Raw genomic sequence first — 26413 nt, 5'->3', positions numbered from 1 at the left:
TGGGAGGTCAGAGTCCATTGAGAGCACAATCTAAGTCTACACAATGATGAGACAATAAGGCAAAATTAAGTTTCATCAAGAGTGAGTGTTCTCAGATTTGAAATGCTAAAGGATCCAAATGAATGGAGGGTTCTATAGGCTGAAGAAGCACAAAAGAGCCTCCCCAGGGAGGAAGCTACCATTGAGCTTTAACAGATGGACAAGAATTGGAGAGGTGAAGATAAACAGGGAACACCCTCCTGTAGAGGGACCTGCCTGGCAAGAGTGGCGGTGGTAAGGAGGTTGGCACACAGGCAGGCAGGCCAGCCCAACGTGGACTGGCAGCAGGGTCTGGGTCCTGTTCCCCATTTTGGGTACCCATCAGAATCCATTGTGGGGCTTTATATAACCACAGAAGCCCAGACCTTCTCATTTCCCTGTCTGGAGTGCAGTTTAGGCATTTGTAGTACATAAAAGTCCCACCAGGGCTGGGCGTGGTGGCTCACACTGTAATCCTAGCACTTTGGGAGGCCAAGGCGGGTGGATCGCTTGAGGTCAGGAGTTCGAGACCAGCCTGGTCAACACGATGTAAACCACCTCTACCAAAAATATAAAAAATGAGCCAGTCATGTTGGTGCACATCTGTAGTCCCAGCTACTCAGGAGGCTGAGGCAGAAGAGTCACTTGACCCAGGAGGTGGAGGTTGCAGTGAGCCGAGATTGTGGCACTGTGCTCCAGACTGGGCAACAGAGCAAGACTCCATCTCAAAAAAAAAAAAAAAAAAGGAAAAGAAAAGTCCCACCAGCAGCAGAGTGCAAGGTCACTGTACTAGAGAGAAATAGAGGAGAATTTCCTGACTTTGAACTTGGAGTTGTCCCATTCCCCATTCCAGGGCTTGCCCCGTGATATACCCTCAGTCCATTAAGAAGATGCCAGAGGAGTCTAGAGAGTGAAGTGATGGGGCTCTAAGGATCTGGCATATTGTTTAAGGATGATGACCCCAGCCTGGTAGGGCGGCAGGGGCAGGGCTAGGCAAGCTGGGGGTACTGGGGGAAGAGACCCCACCAGTCTCAGGTTCATGGGCTGGGAGATGAGATCCCCAGCACATCTGGTGGCTTCATTTCCCACCTCTCCCTACCCACAAGCCCATCTGGATCTCTGGATCCTGATAAACCTGCTCCTTCCCCACCCCCTCCAGCATCTGTGAGCTATTTCCCTCATGGAATTTGGAAATGTTTCTTTCCCCCATTTGTAACAATCTGCCACATCTCATAAACAATTCCCTGCCAGAGCAAGAGGGAGGGAGGGAGGGATGGAGGGAAGAAAAGGAGAAAAGTAGTACATTAAAAAATTAATTTACCATCTTTAAATGCAGAGTTTGGATCTGCTGTAATGAGCGAGATCCTTCAAAACGTTCACTCTTTGGCAGTTACTAACGAGGTCGTTAAGCAGAGAAGTAGAGAGGGGTCTCATAAATGCTTTTCTCTGCTTTATAGCCCCAGGTAGCTTTTCTGATCTCCCCTCTTGGGTTCTTGCTGGATGCACACAGTGTGGCCTTTACTGTCATATAAATACCCTTGAAGGGGTGGCTCTCACAAACATTGAAGATTGTCCGTTCATTCTTTTCATAGTCCTCTTTGTCAGATGCTTATGATGTTCCTGGCACTGTGCTGGAGGCTGCCATGCAAATCGTGCCGGTTATATTTTGCATGAGGGCACCAAACCGTGTGCCCAAAGGAAGGGGCACGCTTTTCTAATTTGCATAAAGACACAGCATGGGTGAGCAGCTGGAAAGACCAAGAGCACAATCTGGACACATAGAGCCGAGAGGCTCGCAGAGCAGAGGGGCACAGGGAAGGCAGGGAAGAGGCCACCCTGCCAAGCACATCACACTGGGAGCCCTTGGCTCCAGCCTCTACCATGGTGGAAACAGAGGGACAGGGTGTGGGACTGGGACAGCCCCAAGCAAGAAGGAACCTGCATTGTGGCCCATCTCAGCTCCCCACATCTGAGCAGAGCCTTCATAGGTCCAGATCCCTTGCCACATCCTGCTTCTGGGGGCTGTGGAACCTACTGTCCCACTGTCTCCAGGGACCTCTGCACCAAGCTTTTCCCTGGGTGCCTCTCAGGTCCAGGTGCTCGCTCTCTCTCTCTCGCTCTCTCTCTTTCTTTCTTTCTTCCTTTCCTTTCCTTTCTTTTTTCTTCTTTCTTTTCTTTTCTTTTTTTTTTTTTGAGACACAGTCTCACTCTGTCACCCAAGGCTGGAGTGCAATGGTGAAATCTTGGCTCGCTGCAACCTCTGCCTCCTGGGTTCAAGCGATTCTCCTGCCTCAGCTTCCTGAGTAGCTGGGATTACAGGTGCCCACCACCACGCCCAGCTTTCGTAGAGACGGGGTTTCACCATGTTGGCTAGGCTGGTCTTGAATTCCTGGCCTCAGGTGATCCACCTGCCTTGGCCTCCCAAAGTGCTGGGGTTATAAGAGTGAGCCACCACACCAAGCCCAGATGCTCTTTTTCTAATGGAGTTTTACTGAGATAGGGAAACGTGCTTAGAAGGGAAGTTGGGGAACTCTCCCTAGACTAAAGATCCCAAAGCCTGGGGCCAGTTAGCTAGCTGGCCTGAGTTGACAGGCAGATAAACCCGGATAGTTCCTTCCTGCCACCTCGTGTTATCCGGTTTTCCCTCAAGCCACCCTAGGGTTCCATCCTCCCTCTGGGCAGCCCCTGCTTTTACCACCTCTCTGGGCCACCAAGGCCAGCCCACTCCCAGATTAGTCACCACCAGCCTTGGTCACCAAAACCAGTGCCTACTGCTCGCCCATGCTTCAGGCTTTTGCCCACAGCTTCTGCAGAGACAGCAAAGGCAACAGAAGGGAATGAGGCTTTTCCCTTGGCCCAGCTTCCCTGAGTTTCTTGCCAAACTATTGGTTCAGGGGACCTCTCTTCCCACTAGGCAGGAGACATCCCAGGGTCACAGTGTCGGAAGGCAGGAGGAAGGTCATTGGTCTTCTGGTTCCCTGGTTCTGTGGGCAGCATCCCACTCCCAGTCTGCTGGGAAGACCTCCTTTGTGTGGCTGGTCCCTGCTGAGAGGACTTGGCCATGGGCTAGGAGTGGAAGACCTCCATGCCTCGTGTAGCTTCCCTGACACTGAGGGTGGGTCCCTCTGTGGCACAGTGGCCCAGGAGGACAAAGTGGTAAGGTGAGGCCTTCTTGCCCTTTCTTTCACCCACCAGGAGCTGCCAGGCTGTCCCGTCATTCACTGTCCCCCACTTCTACTGAGGATCATGAAGAATAAGTCCACCACCCCGCAACAGCCTCCGGCCCCTTTCCCCACAGCCCTTCTGCAGGGCTGGGGCCCTTGTGCATCCCCACCAGCCTCTCAGTGTTGAGGCTTCCTTGGCATCTCCTCCCCAACCCTCCACAGTGCTCTGCATGAGCCCCGATCTCACCCCAACCCTAGGCCAACTGCAGCCTGCATCCCCCAGCCAGGGTGGGCAACTCTCTACGCTGCCAAGGGCTAGGGCGGGCGGCCCCCAGAGGGTCCAGGCACTCAAGGTGTCTGTCCCAGATGCCCTGCCCCAGAGCAGAGCCTGCAATAGCCAGGAAAGGTAGTACAGCTACATCATTGTCCCCATGGGCATGGGGGGAAGGGCCAGTGTGGTGGGCACCGCTGACCTCTGTCCCCTTGGCTCCCTACAGCGCAGAGCCCCACCGCCGCGGACCCCCTGCAGCAGGCCTACGCTGGAGTGCAGCAGTATGCAGGTCGTTAGTATCCGCGCGTCCCCACGGCTCTTTCCCCAACTTCGTTTCTCTCTCCATGCCTTTGACTCCAGTGCCCCCTCAGAGCTGGGCCCAGCACTGCATGGGGTGGGCAGAGAGTGGAAGGAGGGAGGCCTGTGCTGGCAGAGACCCTCCAGGCTGCCTTCTTGTCAGTGGGGCACCTAGAGTGCCTCTGCAGTGGGGGCTGGTGGAAATTCAGGCATGCGGGGAAGCTAGGCAGAAGCTTCACCCTTGCTGTGAGTTACTTGTCTTTGAGGCCCGATTTCCCTTCCCCAGTGGAGCTACCAGGGCCGGTTTGCCCAGGAGCACCAGGTCTGACACCAGGCCAGGCTGGACCCAGGTGCTGCCCACCATGGGTCACCGTCACTGGCCCAGGAAGCACAGATGCCTGGTTTGAGAGAAGGAGGGCCTCAAGAAGAGACACCGTCTCCCCATCCCCCACACAGCCCTCCCCACAACAGTCAGCAGGATGGGGCCCCAGCAGGTGGGACAGGGAGCAAAGGAGGAGAGGTGGGAAGGGACAGCACTGAGTGAGCAGAGGGCCTGGGGTCACTGAGCCCAAGCCGAGCTGTCAGCCAAGCCTTTCTCTTTCTCTCACCCATGGACTACACAGCACCTCATAATCATCCCTGCCTAGCCTGTGTCCTACTGCCTGACCCTGTTAGGGTCTCTCTTCCCTGTGCTGTCTCCCATGAGTGTGCCTGGAGAGGGGTGGGAGGACTGAGGTGAAGCTGATCTGGCCCATCTAGAGCCCAGTGGAGGTGCTGTCACCTATTGGGTCCCCTGAGCTCTGTCCTCAGGCTCTGCTGCTGTGGGAGCTGAGCCAGACAGAGGAGGGAGCCGGCCACTCCTGTCCCACCCCAGGCCCTTTACAGTTGGACAATCAGGTTTATCTAACTCAGTCCTCTGTCCCTGAGGACTACCCCCTGGCAGCCTTTCCAGAGGCCAGTTCCATACCTCTGGTGGCCTCCCACATCCCACACAGGTGCCATCTGAGTGGGAATGAAGGCCTGCCAACTGGAGTCAGCTGTGGCTCAGAGAAGTGGGAACCCTTCCTGTGGATTACCAGGTGGTGTGGGGAGATCTTGTCCAGGCCGTTTTGGTGTTTTTAATTATCCATGACTGTGTGTTATGCACACATGTGGTTTATCCATTATTTCAAATTAAACTTGCCGCCCCCAAAACACAGACACATGCGCATGTGCATGTATGTATGTAATGTACACACACGTACACACACCCACACACGCATTTCCAGTCTTTACCCTGCAGCTCCTCTATTAGTCCAGGAACTGAAAGCTGGCTTTGTCCTAAGTGGCTGAGGGGCAGGGCGCTTTTTGGCTGGTCTGCTTTTACTGCCTGCACTGAAATCTCTCTTTCTTCCTGCTTCCACTCTCTGCCCTGTCGCCGGCTCTTGCTTCTTGTCTTGGGCCTCCAGCAGCCGCCTACCCTGCTGCCTATGGTCAGATAAGCCAGGCCTTTCCTCAGCCGCCTCCAATGATTCCCCAGCAGCAGAGAGAAGGTGAGTCTGCAGGCCAACTCCTGGGCCCCTCCCCTCCGTTCTCCCCAAAGAAGCTGCTCACCTGGGCCTTGGGCTGGGGTGTGTGAAAGGTGGCCACGTTTGTGTGCTGTGTGGAGGTGGGCAAGGGAGGACAGCAGGGTTGTAAGGAGCGGTGCTGTCCGACCTAAGGGTGGAGATGTGCTTCTTGTGGGCAGCTCTGCACCTGGCCCGGGGACAGGGGCTTGGAGAGAATGCCCTGAGGGCCAGCAGGTCCCACACGAGATGCCCTTCCTACTCCCCTCCATCATTGCTGCTGGCCTGCCACAGCTCACATATCCATACCTTGGTCTCTAAGAACCCCTTCTGAATGGTTGGGTTTGTGTTTCTTCCTTGGCAAGCCCTTGAACCATCCCTTAAACAGAACCTAGCAGAGATTAGCAGAGAAGGGGATGCTCCTGGAAAGCTGTGTGTGCCAGTGGAGGCCTTGTTCCTGTCCCAGGGAGTTTCTAGTCTTCCAGAGGAGATATAGGCTCAGCCTTGGGGTCTTCATTGGAGGGCACACCACTGTGTTCCCAGGGAGTGTAGCTGGGAAGTAAATCTCCAACAGCATGGTGGAGTTTGCAGAACCAGCTCTGGTAGCTGTGTGCATTAAGGAAAAGCTGGTAGCCAGGCTGAGAGGGTCAGGAAGGGGAGGCCCCAGAGGAGGTGGGGTCCAAGAATCCCCCTCCCGTGGTGGGCAGGATTTGGCCAGTGGGGAGGATGGGGAGAAGTGGGAGTGCTCATGGTGGAGGGGAATGGGACAGGGAGATGAGTTTATCACCCACAGAAGCTGTGCCCTTTGAGTGACCAGGAGAGGCAGGTGGAGCTCCCAGGGCAGGACGACTGCCTGGGCAGGATGAGAAGAGATGAGAGTGCCCCAGTGCAGTGGAAGAAGGGGATGCTCCTGGAAAGCTGTGTCCCAAGGCCCTAGTGTGAACAGGGCAGGACAGCAAGATCCTTGGGTCAAATGGCAGGGACCTCAGAATGCAAGTCAGTGTTCTCCCATCCCAGTGCCTAGGGTCCCACATAAGCAGGAAGACAGGAGGCTGGATGAACAGGCCTGCCCTCTGGGACCCCGTGGCCTGGCACAGAGAGCCCAGCTTGAGCGCCAGGACACTAACAAGGTCCTGTCCTCTCTACACCCATGGAAATGGTCACTAGGTAGCGAGGCACGGAATCTGCCCCAGCAGCCCATGTGCTCAGAGCCTTCCAGTGGCCTCCAGAACCCTGCCTCGTAGCCCCTGCAGCACAGTGTCCTGGAGCTCTGGGATGTAGGTTAGTCCTGGGAAGGAACCAAAGAGTGGGCTGGCCAACATCACTTGACAGGCCCAGTGAGGGACCCCAAGCAGGTGCCAGAGCCTGCCTGGCTGAGAGCCCGGGCTTCAGAGAACACCTTTCTGGGTGAGACTCTGCCACTTCCTTCCCCTGTGACCCTGAACAAATCGCTCCATCCCTTCAGCCTCAGTGTCCTCACCACAAAGTGAGGAGAGCGGGGAGCTTTCTGTGGGGGCTCTGAGGACCAAGCCGGCTGCGTCTGCCCCCAAACTCCATTCTGCAAGTGTCTGTGCACACCGCCCTTCCTTTACCAAGCTAGCACCCTTTCCAAGGCTATGCATGAGACATACTGCCCCAGCTCACACCCAGCAGGCAGCTTCTGAGATCGGGGGCATCAGGGCTTCCCATGCCCAGGAGATCCAAGCTACAGGAACTCAGAGGGGTGGACAGGAAGGCCCAGCCCGTCCTCTGCCTCATGCTGCTGCAGCTGAGGGACACTGGGCTACCACTGGTGAAGTGGGGGTGGGGGGCTCCCCTCATTGGGCTGCAGCCCTGGGCCTGCCCTGCCCTTTCCTTCTCCCCAGTCCAAGCCTTTATCAGTCAGACCAGGGCCACAAAGGGTGGGATCCAGGGGTCTTCATGTTGCCTACTCCAGGTCCAGAACAGAATGCTGTGCCCACAGGCCCTGCTATTTTTTCTCCCACTAGTTTCAGGCCATCGTCAGCTCCCTGAATCACCTGACCTGTTGACTCAGGGGCCTCTAAATCCTGCTCCAACCCCCACACAGCTGCAGGTCAATGCTACCCTGTCCAACAAACATGACAGTCCCTACTGCAGGCCTTAAACAAACTCAGGCCCTCGTGGACCCTCCTGCCCTGTCCCGCTCCACGCTCTGCACTACCCCATGTGCCTAGCTCTGACCTCCTCCTCATTCCTTCTCTCCATCTCTGAGGAGCTACAGTTCCTGCTCCCCAATCCTGCTCCCTAGTCTAGGCCCTGTGTGGCCAGTCTTGGCTCCAGCCTCTCCTTGGGGTGGTAGGATCTGCCATGATTGTCCCCATTCTCCCAGGCCATGGTGCATGGGTTGAGCCACCTCAGGGAAGCCAGGGATGGGGAAGGGTAACTCACGATACCAACAGAGCCGCTCCGCATGGGTGGGTGAGAGCGTGGCACTGGGAGTGGCTTGTCAGGAAGGCTTTTGTGGGTCTGGAAGGATGGGCAGAGGCTGGCAGCACATAGAGCTGGGGAGGCAGGCGGTCCAGGCAGGGGGAGCAGTGGGAGCAATGGTACAGCTGCTGCAGAGTCCATGGTGAGCACGGGGCCAGGGAGAGGCAGACGGAAGGTGGGCTGGAGCCCCAAAGTCGTGTCCCACAGAGTTGTCCAAGGCTTGGATAAGAAAGAGGGCTGTGTTCCTCCAGCCCTGCCAAGAGTTGGCCTCTTTACGTCATGGTCCCCTCCCCACATGGAATGCCATGGAAATATCAGGATATTCTTTGGGCAGGGGAGGACGCTTCTGCTGGCTCCTCATATTTGAGCTGAGCCTGAAAACTGACAGATGCCTGAATCCCTCAGAGGCTATCTGCCCCAGAGATGGGACGAGGTTGCCCTCAGGGATGGCTGCTGCAGCGGCTCTGCCAGGGCCGCCGGGTGGTCAGGGGTAGCTGCTTTCTGACGCTGCAGCTCCACTTCACCATTTCTCAGAAGGCTGGAGTGGACCAGATTGGTCTCTAAAGTCCTGCCAGCTCTGCCATCTGCACGTTCTATAATCTGTGAATGAGGGAGTGCAGAAGGGCTTGGTGGCAGCTGGAGTTAGACAGTGTGTGGGCTCACTGTCCAGGGGAAGGGTCCAGAGCAGCTGCCCTGGCTTCCCCGTCAGGCCTGGGCTGGAGAGTCTTCCCTGGGGCTCCTCCACACACCGTGCACATGGGACTGAACCTGTGAGCCCTGTCTGTGAAGCCTCCTTGTTTCTAAGGAGAACAGATGCAGCTTCCACATAAAGCAGCTTGCAGAACTTGAACTTGGAGCCAGGGCCCCAAGTCAAGTGTCAGCAAGGGGTGGAGCAGTCAGGGCCTGGAAGAGTGAGGATGGGAGAGGAAGGAAGGTGTACGCAGGGCTGGAGGGGGTCTGGGCAGGAGGACATGAAAAGGTGCATGTGCCTGGGAGCAGCCAGTCTGGCTGGAGAGAAAATCTCCAGACATAAAGGAGAAAGAGCCCCACCCCAGAGGATGGAGTATGGGACTTGTGGCACAAGCAGGGAGAGGCTGGAGGTCCTTTCAGATAGGGAGGCTGTGGGGAGCTGGGGGCCATCAAGGGCACATTCACGGGGTATGAACCAGTGGGAAGACAGCATGGTTGGAGGGGACAGGGTGAGGGGAGGGCCACCAGAGCTCGGGGGTATCCAGCACTAGGAACACCTGGAAGGGGGTGAGGGAGCACATTTGTGCCCAGATCTGAATGCGCCATCCCCTGGCAGGATGCCTGGGAGCCAGCTGTCCATGGAGGGGAGGCCAGAGGGCTAGGGTGCGCAGAGGGCACAGGGTGAGCACCAAGGAGGGAGGAGGCCAAGAGGCTCCTTCGGCAGCTTTAGGGGTTGGGGAAATTTTTGCTCTAGGCTGTGGACCTCGAGGGGATAGAGACAGATGGAGAAAAGGAGGAGGAGAGTGGAGGGTAGAGGAGGAGAAGAAGAGAAGGGGCAGAGACTCTAGATAAAGACTTTGCTCCACAACTGTGTTGCTTGGCAGCCTCGCTGCTCCCAGAGAACAAGGATGGTTGATTGTGGCTGTAAAAGCCATGGAGCGGCCCATGTCGGTGCCTTACAGCCTTCGCTTTTAAGCTCATGCCTGGGTTTCCAGCAGCTGCTGATCAGAACCTGCTTCTTACGCAACTCTAAGTGCAGCTGTTTCCTTCCCCTTCCCACCACAGCTTGGATGCCATCACTGAAATGACCACAAGTCACTTTAAAAGGTGAAATTACATGTGGCATTATGCTGTCTAGCATGCATCTTGGAATGATTTCCATTTCAAAGAGTTAAAATTGAGCATTTTGACTACTTAAAAAGAAACAGGTAAATAGCTAGTGGAAATTTAGAAAGCTAAAGTCCTCCACAGTGTTCAGGGGGCCGGGGGTATTGAGATTTTTGGTAGGAAGAAGGAGAGAACTCACACCATGGAGACAGACAGTCTGGGCTCATGCCTTGGCTCCAGCCCTCTCCCAGCTGTGTGGCAGGTGACTTAACCTCTCTGGGCCTCATTTCCTCATCTGTGAAGTGAGAATGATGATCATAAAGCTACCGTAAGGATGAAGTGAGTTAGCTCAGAACAGCCTGACACATAGTTCGTGCTGTTGAAGTTGCAGGGCTGTTACTGTGGTAACGAAATGAAGAATCCTCATGTCGTGAGGCTGGAGGTTCCTTGGTTTCTCATAGAGCCTGGGTTGCAGCCCTTCCCACGAACCCACACGGGAGGAGGCAGGATAAATCCTGGTTTCCTGGGTATGAGGAACTGGGCAGGACAGTTGGGCCATCAGGGCCGGATGGGAAGGAGAGGCTGCAGGGCAGGGGGAGGATGGGCACCCCCCTCCTAGAGTCTGAGCCTGGCCTGCGAGACGGGAAAGTGGGATGTCTTCCAGTACAGGACATGGCTGCCCCAGCGGATGTCCTGGTCCCCCCACAGCAGGGGCTGGGCAGCCAGATCTCCTGGGCCTTCCCTCTCCTCGAACCTGGTTCCCAGAGACACAGCAGGAGGTTGACTCTGCCCCTGGAGCCCTGTGGTTTCCAAGCCTTAGTTAGGGATCCATTTTATAGAAAAGGCAACTGAGGCACAGAGAGGTTCAGTGAATTGCCCAAGGGCAGAGCAGAGACCGGAGCTCAGACCCGGAGCTCAGCATCCCTGCCTCTTCCGGGACACCCTTGGATCTGGAATGAGACCCCCCCTCCTAACCTTGCCCCACCTCTCCCTGCTGCGCTGCCTAACTCGCTCACCTCTCCTCTGTCTCTCTCTTCCCCCACCCCGCCATCCCTCCTCCCCCGCCCATCCCCTCCCCTCACCGCAGGGCCCGAGGGCTGTAACCTGTTCATCTACCATCTGCCCCAGGAGTTTGGGGACGCTGAGCTGATGCAGATGTTCCTCCCTTTCGGTAATGTCATCTCCTCGAAAGTGTTTGTGGATCGGGCGACTAACCAAAGTAAATGCTTTGGTGGGTAAAGATAACAAACCAATTAGCTTCATCTAGGACAGGGCGGTGCTCGCACCAACCTACCGGTGTCCGACTGCTTTTCACCTGCTCCTTCACATCGCCCGCCCCAGCTGCTCCCTGGCCCTCGCCAGCCTCATCTCACCCTTCTCTCTCCCACTGCTCCTTCGGCTTCTTGGCTTTCCCTACCCACCCCACCCGGCTCCCCATCTCCCACTCCCAGTCCAAGATATGGGTTTCCTCTTCCAGCCAAATTCCAACCGACTGAGAAGGGAAAGGGCCCACTTTGAGCAGGGGCAGGAGGGGCAGCAGGCAGAGCCCAGCAACACCCATTCCCCCAGTAGTCCCTCTCTTCTCATGGTCTGACCAGGAGACCTGGCCTGAGCCCCCAAATAAAGCAGAGCGTAACACCTGGGCAGGGCAGTCACCTAGCCAGCCTCCTCTCCTCCCCGCCCCTTCGCCTCCTCTCTCCAGCTCTGTCCTGCCCCCACTCCTCCTCTCGGTTTACCCCGCTTTTTGCTCCCTTCCTGCCCTGCCCATTCACCTGTCTCAGGCCACCAGAGCTGGGCATTGTTGAGGAGTCAGGAAGAGGAGACTGGTCCCTGCCCTCAGGAAGCCTAAGCGCTGAGCTTAGATAAAAATTCTGTTTACAGCAGTGAAATCTGCGAGGCACCAAATAATGGAGCGATATGAAAGGCAGATGGATGTAAATACACAAAAGGAAGGGAGGGAACTCCAGGTGGGGAGACTTGGATGAGGAAGGCATGGGGCTGGGGTGAGGTGAGCCAGAGGACAGCAAGAGGGAGACCAGGCACTGGGTGGGGTGTCTGTGCTGTGGGGGTTCTGTATGCAGATGAGGATGTCTCCTGGGGTGTGGTAGGCAGTGGAAATAATGGGAGGTCCTTGAGCTGAGTAATAAGAATACAGCTTGCAGGAAATGTGCCCAGGGCACGGTGTAACATGGGAGAGGGAAAACTTGGAAGCATCCAGAAGTATGGCTGTCAGATAAAATACAGAATGCCCAGTTACATTTGAATTTCAGATTACAAAAGATCCATTTTTAGTATAAGTGTGTACTTATAGTAAAAAAGTATTTCTTGTTGATCTGAAGCTTAAATATAACTGGCATCCTGTGTTTTTATTTGCTAAGTCTGGCAACCCTATCCAGGAAGCGTCAGACCTCCTCCTGGAATTTCATGTCACCCTCTCTGCTCCACTCCTCCTTGTTCCTCCCTGACCTCCTCATCCTTCTCCATCAGCCCTTCCTTCTGGGCCAGACCCACACCTAAGTCATGAGGACTGAAGAGTCCAGTCCCCAGAGAGCCATACATGGAACCAGAGCTGAGTCTGCCGGAAGCTCAGTATCTCCAGGCTAACCCCAGATTCTGGGGCAGTGAGGAGAGAGTAGAAGGCTGTGTTGCCGAGGAACTTAGGTCACAGGTGGGGGTGGTGGAGGGGAGAGGGGACAGGAGTGGAACAGCATCAGGAAGCACATGTTAAGGAGTTTCCAGTCTGGAGTCCAACTTTCTGGAATCACAAAGGGTTTGAGGATTCAAAGCACGTTCCCCAAAGTAGTCAAGATCTTTGCACGGTCTTCCCTTCCCCTCTGGAGCTGCCACAGGAAACTTGTGGTCTTTCAATGGCATGGAGTTGCCGCAGCAGCTCATTTCTCTCTGGGGGTGGAAAAACAAAGCAAAAGCAATAGACAGGTTTGCGGCCCTCCACTCTTCAGTATTTCTCTGTATGAATTACAATTACGTATGTAAAAGCAGTAAGCTGGAAGTCAGTTACATCTGCTCCTTAAGTAAGTCCCAAATGCTGCATCAATGAGAAGAGCACTGCTGAGAGCCCAGGCAGCTCTGGGCGCCTCTGCTGGAACAGGTTTAGTCTCCAGCCATAGCCGAGCTTGGCTCACTTGCACTGTTCCAGCTGCAGGTGCAGCCCGGCTTTCCGAAAGCGTTTCCTAGCAGTCTGCTCCAGGCACTGCCCTCTTTAGGCTATTAGCCCACTTAAATTAGCCAGGACCACAGTTTTTTCCTCCTGCTTTTTAAAGGAACACCCTCTGTATATCTCTAATCTAGCTCTCTCCTCTTGAACAAACTTCTGATGTCAAACATACTAGCCCTGAACAAAGGACAGACTCCCAAGATGCTGGTTGAGCCTAGCTGTTCCTGGTTAAGCCACTTGGGTTCTCTCTCTCACACCAGGCAGCTGAACACTCTGCCAGTATCCCAGAAGCCTTTATAGTGAGAACTAGGCTAGGTGCAGTGGCTTATGCCTGTAATTCCAGCACTTTGGGAGGCTGAGGCAGGCGGATCACTTGAGGTCAGGAGTTCGAGACCAGCGTGGTCAACATGGTGAAACCCGGTCTCTACTAAAAATAAAAAAATTAGCTGGGTGTGGTGGCGGGTGCCATATTCCCAGCTACTCGGGAGGTGGAGGCAGAAGAATCTCTTAAACCGAGGAGGCAGAGGCTGCAGTGCACTCCAGCCTGGTGACAGAGCAACACTCTGTCTCAAAAACAACTAACTAAATAAAAACAAAGTGAGACCTAACCTCAGCATTCCCTCATGGACAACGAGCTTCTCTCTCTTCCTCTGTGAAAAGGGGATTTTAACCATCGCCCCAGGGCTGCTGTGAGGGAGCTTACCCAGGGCAGACCCTCAGGAAGCACTAGGTCCCCATTGTTCTTAAAGTGCTATTTTTGCTGTAAAAGTGGCCCCATGTTAAAGTGAACTCCTCAAAGGCCGCTTTCACTCTTCATAAGCATACATGTACATTTATAAGCAGAATCTTCCAGAGACCTTCATCAGGACACATCCAGCACAAACTGTCCCTATGTTGGAAGGAGGGCTGCAGGGACACCATGGGGAGATTCTATCTGTGGGCCTTCTCACAGGGCCTGCGAGCGGAAACTTTCTGAGGGTAGGAAGAGAGCAGGAGAGGTAGCTCTGGAAGAAGAAAGACAGTCCTGGAACCAAGAACATGGGAGACGGTGCCCAGAGCCCTGCCAAAGGGGCCTCCGGTCTGCGGGGGACAGAGAGACCCTGCTCTGACTGCTAGCCAGTTACTAAGAGATCAAGGGAAGAAAAGTTCTCTTGAGCCTGGACTCCTTCTCAACCCTCAGTTAGGGTTCCAGGGACCTCTAAACTCTTCCAGGAAGGCTGAGCTTCTGCCTTCTCCTGAATTCCTTCCTGCTCTCCCCACACAGTGGCTCTGCCTCCCTCTGCCCTAGACAGCTCCTCCAGCCCTTTGTATCTTCTTTCTCCTCCCTTCCTTGAGCTGTTGTGGATGATGAGAGGAATGAGGGGCAGCATGTCGCCTACAGTCAGGCTGCCTTGTCCTGACAGGGACAGGCTTTTGTTCAGCCACCTTCCTTATTCTGGGGAAAGCAGCATCAACACACAATTCATATATTTGAAAACTGCTCTGGTTTATGAAGGACTTGACTTCAGTGGTTAGACATACAGGTCAGCGGAGGTGGGGACGGGCCAGGAGGGGCTGAGAGGAGCTGGTGGAAACATCACTGGAAGTGAATCTCCAACTATGGATCAGCTGAAATCCTCCCTATTTATTCTGGCATCTATATTTATACAGAGGTTGGTTTTGTTGCTCTGGGGCCAGCTCTGACAAATTGTTGCCCTCTTTTGGCTGCAGGAGCAAACTTGAGCAAGGCAGGAAGGAGAGGAGAGAAAGAGATGATGGAGGTAGCCTCTGGGGCAGAGGGAAAGAGGGGAAAAGAGCCCCCAGGTTGGGAGAGTGAGGAAGGGCTGTCTTTCTTGGAGAAAAGTCCCAGGCAGGCCCAGGTACTACGGACATTGAACTGAGAGAAGACGGCTTCTACTTCACTCGGGGATGGCTATGTCTACCTCTCATACCTAATGGCCATTTGGAGACCAGCACGCAACGGGCACGTTGATGGGAAGGCCTTGGTGTCTCGCCAAGCTTTCACATAGTTCGCAGGATCTAAGTCATTTTTGCGGGAGAAAAGGCCTCTAACGTCGAATAAATTCAAGGAAATACTAGATTAAACAAAGCTATAAAGGTTTATTTACTAAACTCGGGGCGGGAGGGGACGTTATTTGCTGGTGCGCTGGACTGGCCCACTGGGCCTGGCTCTAAGCCTCCTGACCACACAAGCCCTTTCTCAGGAGCACCTGCGAGGACCACTTTGGGAAATGCTGATGTAAAGTGTTGTCTGTGTAAGGAGATGCATTCAAAGTTCCCCAAAAGTGATTTCTGACCTCCTTTTGGGAACATGGTCCGTGCCCATCTGGGACCTGCGCAGTTAGGCCTGGGAGCTGCCAGGTTCCGCATCTGGGCACAGCAGTGGACGCGTGGGAAGCGCTCTGCACTGAGGGCTCTGGCCTGACTTGCACTGACGGTCTTGTGACTTGTCACGGAGCTCTTGAGGGGATCACAGGGGACCTATCAGCTGGTGCGTGCTTAGTCCACGGCGCGGGGCGTGAAGTAGAGAGGTGCTGATGGCGCCCGGGCCCCCCCGGAGCCTGGCGGGGCGGGCAGAGCCGGGAGTGGGGGCGGAGGGACCGCGAAGGCTCAGCCTCTGGGCCTCCCCCGACGGCCGGGCGCCCGCGCTGGCGAGGGGGGCGGCCGGGCCCGCGGTGGAGAAGTTTCTCGGCGGCGCCTCCCTCCCGGCCCCTCGCACTCGTCTCTCTCCCCAGGCCGGCACCCCGTGCCCTCGCGCTGCCAGGCCCCCTCCTGTCAGGGAGGACAGTGTCCAATAAACTCCTCCACCCGCAGGTGTGTCCGCCCTCTCCCGCCGAGGCGAGGGCTGAGGTGCCGGGGCCGGCCGGGGTGGGGGGCGGGCGCCTCTCTGAGCCCCGCCCGGCCGCGGGCCCCACCTGGGGGGCGGGCGCCCAGCGAGTGGCGCGGCCGGAGCCGAGGCGCAGGTGCGCGAGCCGGGACCCTGCCAGCGCCCGCCCCGGGAGGGGCCTCGCTCGCTCGCGCGCGCGGGCTGGGCGGGGGCGGGCACCGGGGCGGGGGCGGGGTCGGGGCCCGAGGGGAGGAGCCTCAGGCCCGCCCCGCCGCGCCCCCTGTCCCCCTCCCCTCCCCGCCGGCAGCGCCCCGGGCGGCCCCGTGGAAACCCAGGCCCTCGTCCCTCGTGTCTCGCCAGGCTTCGTGAGCTTCGACAACCCGGCCAGCGCGCAGACCGCCATCCAGGCCATGAACGGCTTCCAGATCGGCATGAAGAGGCTCAAGGTGCAGCTGAAGCGGCCCAAAGACGCCAATCGCCCGTACTGAGCGCCGGCGGGAGCGTCCCCCGGGGGAGACCAGGACTCGCACAGGTAACCGGGGGCGGCCGGGGCGTGGGGACGGGGGGTTGGGAGGGAACCAGACGGACCCGCCGCCTCTTCCGGCCTCCGTGGGCCGGACCCTCACTGGTGCCTTGGACCCGCTGCGCCCGGCTCAGCCTGCTCCTCGCCCTGTGCCTCCAGCCAGGCGCAGAACTGCAGTCACCCCGGCAGAAATGGGCCTGGCCATCTCCCCGGGGCAGAGTCAGCAGGGGCAGGAGTGAGGGAGCTGCTCCGAGAGGGTCAGGTGAGCCCTGGGCCTGCGCCTCCGGGTCTACACTGGCAGTCCTGTTGGCCAGAGGATCCTGGGGTGAACAAGTGGCAAGCTCAGGCCGAGAAAGTTTGGGGGCAGAACAGGCTCTACCCAGGAGAGCTGCAGCCGCCCATGGGGCCTGCTCCCAGACCCCCTGGCTCTCCCCTTCCCAGTTCTCCCAGGAGGGCTGTCAGCCTTTAGACACTTGACCCCTGAACCCCTTCCTTTCCCCATAGCTCAGTGAAGAGAGGAAGGACTGGATCTTTCAAAGGGAACTTTGAAAGCTGAGGAGGGTGATGGTACAGCACTGAGATCCCGGGCCCTGCCTGCCCCGCATGGGTCATGATGAGTGGTAGTTGTTACCTTTTCTGGTGGACTGGGTCCTGCTTAGGAGCTGGAGACACAGTCAACCATGCCTCCTCCAGGTCAAAGTGCTTCCTGCAGAAACAATGGGGGGAGATACCCCAGGCCATCAAAAGTCAACCTTCAATCTGGTTTCCTCCAGTGCTGCGGCTCCTGCAGCCTCGGCTTCTTCACAGAACAGAGGTTAAGGTTCCCTTTGGGCCCTTCCAGCTCAGCACCCTGCTGCCCTCTGACCGCCTCCTCCCCACCCACGGTCCTCCATTTACTCAGTAGTATTGTGTGCCAGCTACTGTGTTAGGTACTTGGGGTTCAGCAGTGAACAAGATTGAGCAGCTGGAGACAGACAATAAACAATGGCATGTGATCAAAGAATGTGATTTAGTGTGTCAGGATTGTTGGCTACAGTTAAACCCCATGGTCAGTGTAGACCTCATTGAGGAAGTGAATTGGAGCACAGAAAGTGAGGGGAGCAGCCATGCCTTCCCTCTGAGGGAACAGTCAGGGTGGAGGCTGCAAGGTGGGGCTGCAGAGTAGGGTAGGAACAGCAGGAGACCAGGTTTCTGGGAGAGTGAGGCCGGGCCACCTAGTGTGTGGCCTTGGTCTCTTCTCTGAAATGGGAGATGGAGGGAGCGTTGGAGAGTTCCAAACAGAAGAGTGATGGGTAACTTGCATTTCAATGGGGTCACCCTGGCTGCTCTGTTGATAATAGCTTGCAGGAGCCAAAGCATAGGTCTACTGCACGGACCATTCAGTCCAGGGCCACAGCAGTTAATGAGATGTGAAGGAATTCATTTCTAGATGTATTTTGAAAGAAGAGCCAAGGATGAGTTCCAGGCTTTTGGCCCAAGTCACTGTAAGAACAGAGGGTTTGTGAGAAAGATCAGGCACATGAGAATTACATGTTTAAGTTGAGTTTCAGAGTCCAGAGTTTGTGAGGGAGGTCTCCAGCTTCTTCAGTCTCCCCGAAAATCTTCCACCCAGTGCTGGGGTACAGAAGGGGGCCTTCTCTCTGGAGAAGTGCTTGTGCCTCCACTCTCTGCAAGCTGGGAAAAGCAAAACCAGCCTTTCTTGCCTCCTGGTTTCCCATCCTTGCTCATTTCTGGCTTGTGTCCAGATGCAAACACACATGTTTTTCATAGTTTGGGCACTTTCTTGTGCCAGGCACTGGGCTCAGTGCTAGGGATGCAAGGATGAATGAGTCACCATCCCTGCCCCCAAGGAGCCTCTGGTTCTGTGCACACACAGACACCAGGAGGCAGCCTGCAGATGGGGACATTTCCATAGGAATGGAGGGATGGTTTGGTGAAACAGCTTTTTCTATATATAGAACACTTTTTCTTAAATCAGCATAGCTCTGCCATTAATGTGTGACCTGGGTTAGGGTGCTTGTCTTCTTTAGGCTTCTGTTTTCTCATTAATAAAACTAAGGTGTTAGTGTCAACTAGAGGATTTGGGGGGTAGGAGGATATGCATCAGGCAGGGTCATGCCCCAGGATTCCAAGGGCCTCTCCCCCTCAAAGTAGCTTGTCTTAGCCTCCTTGACTCAAGCCAGGGTAAAATCTCTAGGTTAGAGGAATTCCCAGATGAAGGGGTGAGAAGGCAGGTTGTTTAGGATCTAAGGTCAGAAGTGCCCACAGGATTGAACCAGTTGCAATTCAGAGTTGGGGTGGGGACTTGGGAAGAGTGGTTTAAAACACAGTGGGGTTCCAGCAAGGCATGCAAAGAGCAGAAAGGTGAGGACCCTAGACCTTCACACAGTGCTTACCGTGCACCAAGCACCAAGCGCTGCTCTGAGAGGTAACAACTAGGAGATGTAACTACATAGCTACAACTACCTTTTCAGGTAGGTAGTATTAGTATTTCCATTTCACAGATGGAGCGCAGAGAGATTAAGTAGCTTGCCCATCAGCTAGTGAGTCACAGAGCCAAGCTTTGAAGCCAGGGAGCCTACTCCCCTTCAAGTGAAGAGAATGAGAAGCCACACTCTATCTACCCTCACCCCAACCTATCACCCCAGAGTATCCTGAATATCCTGAGGGAGCATCAGGATACTCTGGGGTGAGCATTTTCTGGGGTCACCCATCTATTCACCTCATTTCTACTAAACAGCCCTTTAAAAAACCATGATGTGACCTAACTCCTACAGTAAAGTTGACCTTTAATTTTCTTTGAGACAGCATTTTAACAAATGGTGCTGTCAGGCATCCCAGCCCAAGACTGTTGGGAGCTCCTTTAGAAAGAGGGTACTAGGAAGAGATAGGGAGCTTCTCAAGGCAGCCTTGGGGACTGCAGTGAGAAGTGGCTGCTCCCGGACTGCCAGCGAGGGAGGAAAAGGCACAAAAAAGCAGCTAAACACTGCCCGGTATCACAGGCCAGTAAAGGATATTCATCTGTGCCGAGGCCTGAGCTGCAGCCCCAGGTACTCAGAATGGCAGGCAGCCTGAGCAGGGGCTGAGGGACCAGCCATAGCTGGGAGCAAAGGAGGAGGTGGGGGGGATGTCAGGGGGAGGGCGGCTGCCCTGATGGTGCAGGTTTTCCAAGGCAAAGTCAGAAGGGAGTGGGGTAGACCTGTGGGAGGGAGAGGGGCCCAGGCAGGGCAGCTGTGGGGAGCGCAGCTGGGCTTTGGTTCCATGAAGTGAGGTTCTGGGTGGGTGGGATCACTGGCGTCAGTGGCTCTCCTTGCTGGCTGCTTTTCTGCTTCCCCACTGCCCTACCCCTCTGGCAGCTTGGGTTTGTTGTCTTGTGCTAAGATGGTAGTTTCTCTAAGCAGTCTTTGCCAGGAAACCAAAAGGAAGGAAGCAAAGGCAGGAAGAGTAGGCAAAAACATGCACGTGGCCAGGTCCACAGCCAGCAGGCAGAACCCACCCAGCCTGGCCCCGCCCAGCTGAGAGGTTGGCCTCTGAGCCCCTCGTTCTGCCACTACTTACCACAGTAAGTGCAAACTGGGCCCCAGCCGCAGGCCAGTTCAGACTCTTAGCACTGCAGTTCTATGGCTGGAGAGTGCACCAAGCATCTTGTCCTGAATCTAGTGAGTCCTGTGACTCTGGCTCTGAGGATGCTTTTGGAAAGTGTTGGGTCCAGGCTTTGTAGGCACAAGTGCTTTGGATCTAACCTGTACAAGGCTGGGCTGTGGCTTTGGATCTGGCCCTCCCTTGCTTGAGTCCAGCTGATTTTAGGGCCTGAGATCTGAATTGGTTCAGCCTGGCCATAATTTCGTCACCCAGCGCGGTGAGTTGGGCTTCACCATGCTGGTCAGTGATCCCACTGCCACACCTAGGGCTGTGCTCTGTGAGCCCCACCCCGAGAGTGGCCGGGAAGGGGTCACACTGCAGGCAGAAGAACAGCTCCTCCCTAATGAAGAGCATAGCCAGCTGTGCCCCGTGGAGTCCTGGGACCTCCTCAGGGACCGAGTGTGAGGGTGTGTTGTGTGTCTAGGGCCTCTCACATGTGTGAGAGATGAGGGTGTGTGTGGGGATGTTCCCTAGACCGAGCTTCGGGGACAGGGGCTGTGTGCTATTCAGGCTTGTGTTGCAGTACCCAGGACAGTGCCTGGCCCTGACAGGCAGCCACATTCTCGAGCTAGGAGAGGAGCAGGCAGAGTGGGAAGGAGTGAATGCCCATGAGGGGCTCAGGGCTGGAGTGGAGGGGAGAGAGGAGAGTCCCCTGGAGTCCCTGAGTTGCAGTTGTCACACAGCCCCCATCTGATGACAATACCCTCCTTAGTTCCTTAGGCCTCTTCTCCCATGCCAAGGGGACCTACCCACTGGCTATCCTGGGAGGGACTAAGGGCTCCTTGGGAGGAGTTGGAAGTGGCATTTCATGACTTGGTGGGCATGGGATGGGCCCTGATCTGAGGGAGGGGGATCTAATATTGGAAGAACAAAGAACCCAGCTCTGGTAGGCAGGCAGGCTGGGGTCTGTACAGGAGGAGTCTGGGGTGCTTCTGTGAAGGCTGAGCTGGAGGCTGGGCTTGGGCTCAGCTCCTCGGCCCCTCATCCACAGTGACATTTTAAGATCCCAGGCCTCCCTTCCTCCCTCCTTGAAGGAAAGCAGAAAGCTGAGAGGTGAAGTCCACTGCGTGTAGAAGCCTGTGGACTGGAAAGCCTGCAGATCAACCTGGTGCACAGGCTTTGCCCAGGCCTGAGTGCCACAGGAGAGCAGGGCCTATCGGCGCAAGCTCAAGATCACCATGAGGAGGGGTGCAGCAGAGGACTATGAAGGGGTGAGGGATGGAGAAGACAACTGGAAGCTGAATCATCTGTTGATTCCTGATAGGGAAGAGAACCTCATTCTCAAGCACTTAGGGCTCCACCAGGAAAGAAAGCTGAAGGTTAGGGTTTTGTGGTAGGCCAGGCTGGAAAGCTGTTCATGGAGGGGTGTGGGGTGAGGGGGTGGGAAAGGAGGGTGGGGTGGTGAGCAAGGGAGGTCAGCGGAGCATGGGTGGAAGCAGCAGAGGTTGGAGGCACTCGCCTCTGTGCCCCCTGCAGGGCATCCTCCAGCCTTCCATGTGGCCCTTGGATGGGTCAGCGCTGCAGAACCTTTGAAGGGCTTTGTGTGCCCAGATGCAGCCTCAGTTTGGCTACCCAGGCCACTTGGGAGCAAGGCAAAGAGTGTGAGCAAAGAAAGGGCGTAAGGCGATTGCAAGATGAACTCAGTAGTGCCAAGGCGTGTTTCTAGAATTCCAATATTGATGAAATTTACCTTAAATCTCAAAATGAAGGTTCTGAGGAAAGTAATTTCAGGTGGAGCTGAAGCAGGGGAGGCCCGTAACCTCCATGGTGGGTGCCCTTGCAGCCTTCTCTAGGATAGTGGCCAAGGTGAGTCCACAGGGTGGAGGGCTGAGCTGCTGCCAGCCTGGGCGGTACTACAGCAGCAGAGCTTTTGTAGATGGACCCTGTGGACACAACAGTCACTGCAGCAAGCCTCTGACCTACCCAGCTGACCAGGGCCACCCTGACAGACATCCCCTGCTGGCCCACAGGCTGCAGTCACAGAAAGCTGAGTGGGGGTGGGGGGAGCACCACCCCTAGGGGAGAGAAAGAATCAGGGGTGATGAAAACCAGAGCGCTTGCTCCACGAGATCGCTTGCCGGCCAAGGTGGTTTGAGGGGCTGTTTTATTTTTTTTCTGGCCCCCTTGGCAAACCACCCATGCCCCTCTCCCCAACGCATGATGGATGCCCTTAGTGGCCCTGTGTGAGGTTCTGCTTCTGTTCACAGTGTATCATGTGTCTGCATAAACAACCGTGTGTGTATGTGTGTATGTGTGCGTGTGTGTGTGCGCGCGTGTGTGTTGATGTGCCCATGTTTGTCTGCTGGCTTCCTCCATCCTTTTGAGTTCTTTTCAGTTCTCTTATGATTTGACTGCTGTTCTCTCATCCGAGCTTCTAGATTGATGCTGTGGTCTGGTGCTGTATAAATATATTTTCTTTTTAATTTTGTTTTAACTTCTTCCTTGCCTTCCTTTACCCGAATCCCAACCTTCCTTGCCCTCCCACACTCCCCAACCCTACCTGCCCTGCCCCACCTCTTCCTTCCCCCACCCACACTCTCTTGTCCTTTCTCTCTCTCTCTCTCTCTCTACATATATAAATATATATATAAATCTTTTCTTCTTTTGTCATTCAATCAAATTCCAACAACCCAACCAGGGCCAGTCAAATCCACCACAGTCTCGCGCTGAGCTAGGAATAAAGTTCACGTAATCACATGAGAGTGGAGAAAAGTCCCCCATCCGTAAGTTCAAATCAACTCAAAGTTCACAGTGTGACATGATGGCGTCATGTAACAAGGCTAAGAATCGGTTGCATGACAATTGCCGTCAAGTTTCGTGGAGGTGCTGTGATTGGAGCGTTTTTCTTGGATGTTGTATCAGTTGATGATTGGCCAGTCATGATCACACGTGCATTTTCTTGACTTTTGTGCTGCCACAATCTTTTTTGCTGTGCTCATTTTCGTTTCGTTCTTGGTGCTTGCAGTGGTTTTACTTTCTGTTGTTTGGTTTTTCTTGTTCAGCGTTTTTTTATGCTTCTCTAGATGTCACATAGAGAAAAAAACAAAACAAAAGAATAAAAAATAGTCAAAATAAAGATGAATTCCTGAATTATCAAACATGGGATCATTTACCTGTGCAAACCATTATTTTTTTTCTTAAAAATAAGGAAAACATCTTAAAAATATCTATGCGTGGTTGATTTACTTGCACTTGAAAATATTGTGATTTTATTTTTTTCTAGAAATTTGGGGGCCTTTTTCAATTGACACTTTCCTAGGTCTGGTCTTTTTCCAGTTAGGCTATTTTCAATCTCACTTCAAAGGGAAAAATACAAAAACAAAAAAACAAAAACAAAATATCTACAGTAACAGAATGATAAAAAAAAAATTCTAAACCAAAAAACTAGAGTACAAAGCCAGAGGCCTCTGCGAGAGAGCCCGGTAACAATTGTAAGGTTTGTATTGTAGCCACTTCTGCTAAATTAAATGTGGGGAGGGGAGGCTGGGGACCCGGGGCTTGGGGGGGTTTTTTTGGTTGGTTTGGAAGAAACAGTACTAACAAAAGCAAAATGCACCTTTTTGTTTACAACTGAAAAAGGGTCCTTGACAAGTGTTTTTTAATTTTATTATTATTTTATTTGGTGTTGTAATTGTTTAGACTGCTGTGTACGGTTTGCTGTTTGTTGAATCAACAGTGTGAAAAACCTGCCAGCATGGATTGATATACGCATGACGTTGTCCCCTCAAGTGGGGGCTTTGCAGTTCTAACTTTCTTGATGTAACCAGTCACCCCCATGTATAAGTGGAAGCTGCTTGCTAGAATGGAGATGAGTCTCATTTGTTAATTCACAATGATTAAGCATTTGCCTTCTGATTCTAGTCAGATCATGATTTTTTTTTAAAGCAAAAAACACCAAAAAGCCACCATTCAAAACAAAATCAAGCACTGTCTGAGTTAATCTATTTAAGTTTCATAATTAAATCTCTTCTGACCTTTTTTAGATTTTCCCATCCACTCCCTTGAAGTTCTGAATTTCCTCTAAATTCCCTGGCATGTATGAGAAAAGTATTATGTGTGTGTATGTGTGTATATATGCATATACATACACACATATCCATGTATATCCACATATGTGCAGGTGAATATATTCTACACATATATCCAGATATACATATATATACACAGCCTCGCAAATAGTTACTGACCCCGGGAAAGAAGTGGTTGGCTGGAAGCTGGGCGAGGATTCTACAAAATTTGAGTCACGGATATGTCTTCCTTCTTTTCCTCGAGCCGGGAGGAGTGGGCTGGGCGGCTAGATTTTTCCTATCTTGTTTGCTAGGCTTCTGTATACATATTGTATCTGGGCTAGATCCCTCAGGGACAAGTTTAATTATGAATTCATATCCCACAGTCCCAAATTCTCCCCTTAGATCTAGCTACCCCCAATCCAGAATGCTAAAGTAACCCAAATCAAGAACCTTCTTCCAACAACGAAACCTCAGCTACAACCATCGCCACTAGACCTCCCAGTGGTTTCTACTCTGAATAGAAGAGTATATTTCTTTTTAATGTATCATGATCATGACTAATTCTCATACTGGTCTCTCTTCCTTCCCTCCCACCATGCCCTAGAGCTCCCATCCTAGCCCCTGAGGCAGGTTCCTATTGGTGTTTGGATGCTTTTTGTGTTTTCCCTCTTGGCTTAATCAGCCCTGATTTTCTTCATTTTAGGGCAGGATGCTGAACGGGCTACATTAAAAAACAAACCTCTCTCTATATATATTTATAAATGAGAACTGTTGGATGACACCTTTGACATATCAGCCAATATCAATCAAGCTGAAGACTCCAGACACTGTCTGTGTGACTGTAACATTTCTTCAAGGAAAGTATAGCGTCTATGGAGTTCAGAGGGCACGTGTTTGGGGGAAAAATGTATATGACATAAAGAAGAAGAAGATGAAGAAAAATGAGAAAAAAAAATTGCAAAAAAAGGCAACTTTAAAACAAAATATCACAAGACCAGACGGGGAGGCTGAAGGGCTGGGAACTGGGAGGAGACGCTGCTTACCGATCCCGGGGCTTTTCTAGCCCACGGGTGCCTGAGGCAGGCTGGGGCAAGCGGTGCGTGGGGCCTGGTCCCCAGGGGGCGGCTGGGAAGCCGCCACTGAGCATCTCTATCTGTCATTCCTTTAGCTATTTAGGGACCAAAGGACCAAACTTTTTATTGCAGATGTGTAGCTCTATGTCAAATAGAGGGGGAATGGAGGACCCCCTCCTTCCTGCCTCGTGGCTGTTCTTGAAACAGCTTAGAGCGATTCTATGAAAAATGTAATAAAAAATTAAAAGAAAAAAACAAAAAAAAAGAAAAAAAAAAGAAAAAAAAAAGGAAAAATAACGCTTCAGTGCTTTTAAAACAGCAAGATAAAATAGTTCTTTGATACTTTGAGAGGCGCTTTGATGACCCTCATCCAAGTCTATGACACTTTCCTATGGTTTTCTGTATTCTATGTCTGGATGGAGCTGTTAAGATGAACAAATTGGTGGATATTTGGGGAAAGCAACAGAAATCTTAAAACTCATATACCGTGAAGTGTGAGAAAACAAGGAGGGGAACAAACGGGACTTACCAGGCAAGGTCATTGTTGTGAAAAGTCTGTAAATGCTTCTAACTCTTCCCCCTCTTAAAATCATAATAGTTGTACAGAATTTTAAAAAGGAAAAGTTTAAAATACCTATATAATAGAAGAAAAATTAGAGGAAAGCAAAAAATAAAAAAAATAAAAATAAAAAAGGAAAAAAAAAAACTATAGAAGTTAGCGTTACTGCTAAAATCCCAGATGTTGTAGGACTGTACTTTTGTAGAGTTTAGACTGAGCATCAATCCCTTCTCCCCGCGAGTGCTGTCGGACGCCGTCGTCCCCGAGGGCCAGGCCGAACTCGCCCCAGACCTGCGGGCGCCTGGCTGCCCGTCGCCGATGGAGGCCACACCATCGGCCGGACCGGTCGCGTCGCCTGGGACGCCGCCGCCGCCCTCGCCTCTCGCTTCCCTCCGGGAGCTGCGCGCGCTTCACTCACCTTCCGCTTCACTCGCCTTCCACGCTTGCTCCAGAGACTTTCCGGGCAAGGGAGAACTGGGAACTTTCATCTTAAAACAACTAGACAACACACACACACACAAAACCTTAAAAAAGAGAGAGAAAAATAAACAATCTTTGAAGAATTTCTGAAACTGTTTACAAGGAATTTTGAAAAACAGGGATGTTTAAATGATGCCGGCTCTGTTTTTCTGTAAATAAATTTGCATATTTTGTAGGACTTTTAATTGTAATGATAGAGAAAAAAACAAGGAAAACTATTTAATGAAAGCACGATATTTATCTTTGGTAAATGACTTTAGAGCAGTTAAAGACATTGCTTAAAAAAAACTCAGAATCAGAAAAAACACTGAATTATTTAAGAACACATATATTTTAAAGTATAACATATTTATTATAATTTATTTGCACCCTTGGGAAGATTGCTTTGGCATTCTGCCTCGAATCCTTCTCATTGATGTCCAGCTCATGTGGAGGCCGGGGGGTTCTCAGACTTACCACTTTTTCCCTTTAGAAGAACAAATTTCCAGTTCCTCAAGGGCCTCCTGCCTTTCCTTTCTTTCTGTCAATTTTGTTGTTGTTTTTCATTTTCTTTTTTTCTCTTGACTCCTCCTTTTAGGATATCCA

The 26413-nt window shown here is 53.2% G+C and overlaps 1 protein-coding gene across 36 annotated transcripts in view; it reads left to right on the top strand.

The window, feature by feature from the left end:
• Nucleotides 1-25065, top strand: part of CELF4 (CUGBP Elav-like family member 4) — a 321627-nt gene extending 296562 nt beyond the window's left edge. For 5 of the 36 annotated variants that reach the window (XM_037730394.1, XM_037730399.1, XM_037730397.1 and 2 more), the window contains exons 9-15: nucleotides 3680-3745; nucleotides 5199-5282; nucleotides 10627-10710; nucleotides 15450-15528; nucleotides 15902-16073; nucleotides 22345-22429; nucleotides 24420-25065. In XM_037730394.1, coding sequence (XP_037586322.1) covers nucleotides 3680-3745; nucleotides 5199-5282; nucleotides 10627-10710; nucleotides 15450-15528; nucleotides 15902-16073; nucleotides 22345-22398 — 539 coding nt within the window. In that variant the 3' untranslated portion in view covers nucleotides 22399-22429; nucleotides 24420-25065. Of the gene's footprint in view, nucleotides 1-3679; nucleotides 3746-5198; nucleotides 5283-10626; nucleotides 10771-15449; nucleotides 15529-15901; nucleotides 16074-22344; nucleotides 22430-24419 lie in introns of those variants that run through there. The other 31 variants (XM_017505806.2, XM_037730407.1, XM_017505803.2 and 28 more) reach the window with 11 other exon arrangements.
• Nucleotides 25066-26413: the final 1348 nt, after the last annotated feature.

This window comes from Cebus imitator, unplaced genomic scaffold, assembly GCF_001604975.1.
Source record: "Cebus imitator isolate Cc_AM_T3 unplaced genomic scaffold, Cebus_imitator-1.0 Scaffold342, whole genome shotgun sequence".
NCBI classification, from domain to species: Eukaryota; Metazoa; Chordata; class Mammalia; order Primates; family Cebidae; genus Cebus; species Cebus imitator.
Note: the sequence above shows the minus strand (reverse complement) of the source record. Positions and strands in the feature narration are given on the sequence as shown.